At 38.9% G+C, this 2,926-nt stretch overlaps 1 protein-coding gene across 1 annotated transcript; it reads right to left on the reverse strand.

The window, feature by feature from the left end:
• Positions 1-491: 491 nt before the first annotated feature.
• On the reverse strand, positions 492-1,608 carry SPZ1 (spermatogenic leucine zipper 1; the record flags this gene model as incomplete). The annotated part of the gene is given in 2 exon segments (XM_079702096.1): positions 492-1,133; positions 1,135-1,608. Coding segments are annotated over 2 exon segments (1,116 nt in total).
• Positions 1,609-2,926: the final 1,318 nt, after the last annotated feature.

The raw sequence follows: 2,926 nt of genomic DNA on the forward strand, positions 1-2,926 counted from the left end.
CACACTTCAGTGGATAATATCAATAAATAGGAAAAGGAATATGCATTTGAAAAGGGAGCTTTAAAGGTTCACAGTTAAAGTGTTATATACTATTTTCCCCTAGAACTTCCTCCCCAAGGTAATGATTAAATAAATAAATAAATAAATAAACCCCTTTCCTTTGTTTGTTGTGGTTTTTATTTAGATCTTTACTTATTTGGACCTGTAAATTCTCACTTTTGGTTTAAGTGTCATAGGGTCTCTATCTAATAACTACAAAAACAGATTGTAAAGGTGACAAATGTGACCAAAAGTTGACACTGATGGTCATTAAACACCAAACTTACCTAACCACTGAGGTAATGAATAATGTTAAATGTTAATCTTCTTGTTCTATAGCTATTTCTTGGTTGAACCAAAAGGTCTATCCTAGGTTTGATGATTGACATGCCTGGAGCTAGATATACTGTCGTTTTTTAAAGAACTGCCTTTTCTTCTACTTTTGGTATTGTCTAACTTAGGCTGCTGGCTGGCCTCTTTTTTCCTATAAGAGCTCTTCTTGCAATATGAGTATTGAACAAATTATTACGAGCTTTCTTTTTATGACAAACACCCAGGCTTCTATAGAATTGGTCTCCTTTTTGAAACATTTCTTGCATGTTTTGCTTATGTATGTTGACTTTCTCTGCCTTTGATAGCTTCTGTTCTTTCTTGTTCTGCTCATAGTTTATCTGAATTGGCTCCCCTTGTAGAGGTCCCTCTTTCTGATGATGGAATTCCTTGAGAAGCTCTACTCTCTGCTCTAAGAGTTGGCATTCATTCTCCAGCAAAGCTGTAATCAAATGCAGTGAATATGTGTCTTGTTTCAGTTTCCTCACTTGTTCTTCCAGCTCATGCTTAGCTGACACCCCATTATTCGTTTGAGTTGGGGAATGGGCACCATTATTTTCAAGAGTTTTGATGTCTGTCTGAGATTTCTGATAGGATTTTATTAGTTTACTGAGCTCAGTATGTTGCACACTCCAGTGTTTTGCTTCCTGTAGTAACTGCTCCATGTTGTACTTCAGTTTGATATTTTCTTCTTGAACAAGAGGGAATCTGTGCTTTGCTTTTTCCTTACTTAGTTGAGTTTCATGAAAGGCTCTTTTTTCTTTCTGAACAATATACCAAATCCCTTGCACAACCTTGCATGGTGTCCTTGGAATTCTGGTTTTCCAACATCATCTCCTGTTTCTTTGAGTTCTGTTCTTTCCCTAAGTCCCAACTAGCAAGCAGCTTTTCCAATAGTACTTTATTTATTTTATCAAGTTCTCTGATTTTTTCTTTAAGTTCTGACACATCCTCATAGATATTGGTTTCCTCAAAAGATTCTTTTGTTTCTATGACCTTCTCTTCATAACTTGTCATATGTTTAACAATATCTTTAATTTCTTTTAAGAGGTTTTCAAACTTCTTTGCAATTCGTTGTTCAGTTGCTTCATGGTCACTGTTTTTTAGGGAAGGGAGAGAACTGCAAGAAACAGGGGGAAGTGATCCAGTTTCAAATAAGGCAATGATAATCCTAGGGTCCAAAGACTCTTCACTGAGATCAGGAGACTTAAGCCTTTTGGAGAGGGTGGGCACTTCCATCTCAGACTGAACTAGTAGGGCTGATGACCAGGGCATGAACAAAGCAGAAAACCCTTAGAGATTCCAGGGAGGGAAGGTGGTGATCCTCTGTGCAAATGGGTAGAGAATGTGGAACTAAGCAGAACTCAGAGACCAGAGTTAAGGTCTGGAACCAGGAAGATGATGTTTAGGTGGAAGGTAACATCTTACACAACTTAGGGGGAAGGAGGGTGGGAAAGGGGACCAGGAGCTAGGGCTCCATCTCTCCTCCTCCAGGCTTCTGGTGTTTATTCCTTGATCCTGGCAACCAGATCTTTATTCTGTCACTGAACCATTGTGGCCTGTCCCCAGACTCTGTTTCCTTTGAGTCACAACAGAAACCTCTTAAACTCCCACCCAGTGACTCAAAACCTAAAGCTACTCCCCACTCCAGAAAGATCTCTACAGCAGTCCTTCCCTTCCTTACTTTTCTAGGTTTTTATTCATCTCATTCAGTGACTTTCATATTCATCATATTCATTGACTTTCCCCTCATCCCCACCATATACAACATGTTGTCAACTGTGGTATGTTTTTCTAACACTTAGGTGCATGGCTGAGAGAAGTCGTCCCTGGTGAGGGTCCCCATTCTTTCATAGCACCTGGAGCCCTTATTGGTCCCATTCTAGGAGAGATGCTACTGCAAAAGAAAGTCATCCTTACAAAATAGAACCCAAAAAGTGCTGCAATCTTTCTGTGATTTTAGGGAAATAACATCAGGAATTGCTCCATTAAAAAATATTCTAATGCAGTAAGAGAGTATCTGAATGGTTTCTTAACAACACAATTACAAATTGAGACTTTTCTTGGCTTGGAATGCAGGCATCCTTTTTTTTTTTTTTTTAATAAATGTTTACTTATTTATTTGGCTGAACCAGGTCTTAGTTGCGGCACATGGGATCTTCATTGCCACATGCCGGATCTTTAGTTGCGGTATGTGGGCTCTTAGTTCCCTGACCAGGAATCAAACCCGGGCCCCCTGGATTGAGAACATGGAGTCTTAGCCACTGGACCACCAGGATGCCCTGAATTCAGGCATCCTTTAGGACAGGCTTAGTAAGCTTGCTCCTGAATCATTTACATCAGGGGATATAAAACTTTAATTACTCTTTACAAGAACTTGTTTAAAATGGCATAATTTACCTAAAGTATTTGAAACAATTAAATCCTATAGTGGCTTATAGAAAAGTAATTGAAGAGTATTAAACCAAGTGTACTCTTGTCTCTTTGTCCTTAGGAGTCAGGGCCTTGAGAATATTAAGTTCAAACAAAGAAAACATTCCTTAGGTGAGACTTTTTC

The sequence above is a fragment of the Hyperoodon ampullatus genome (assembly GCF_949752795.1).
Source record: "Hyperoodon ampullatus genome assembly, chromosome: 4".
In the NCBI taxonomy this organism is placed as follows: Eukaryota; Metazoa; Chordata; class Mammalia; order Artiodactyla; family Ziphiidae; genus Hyperoodon; species Hyperoodon ampullatus.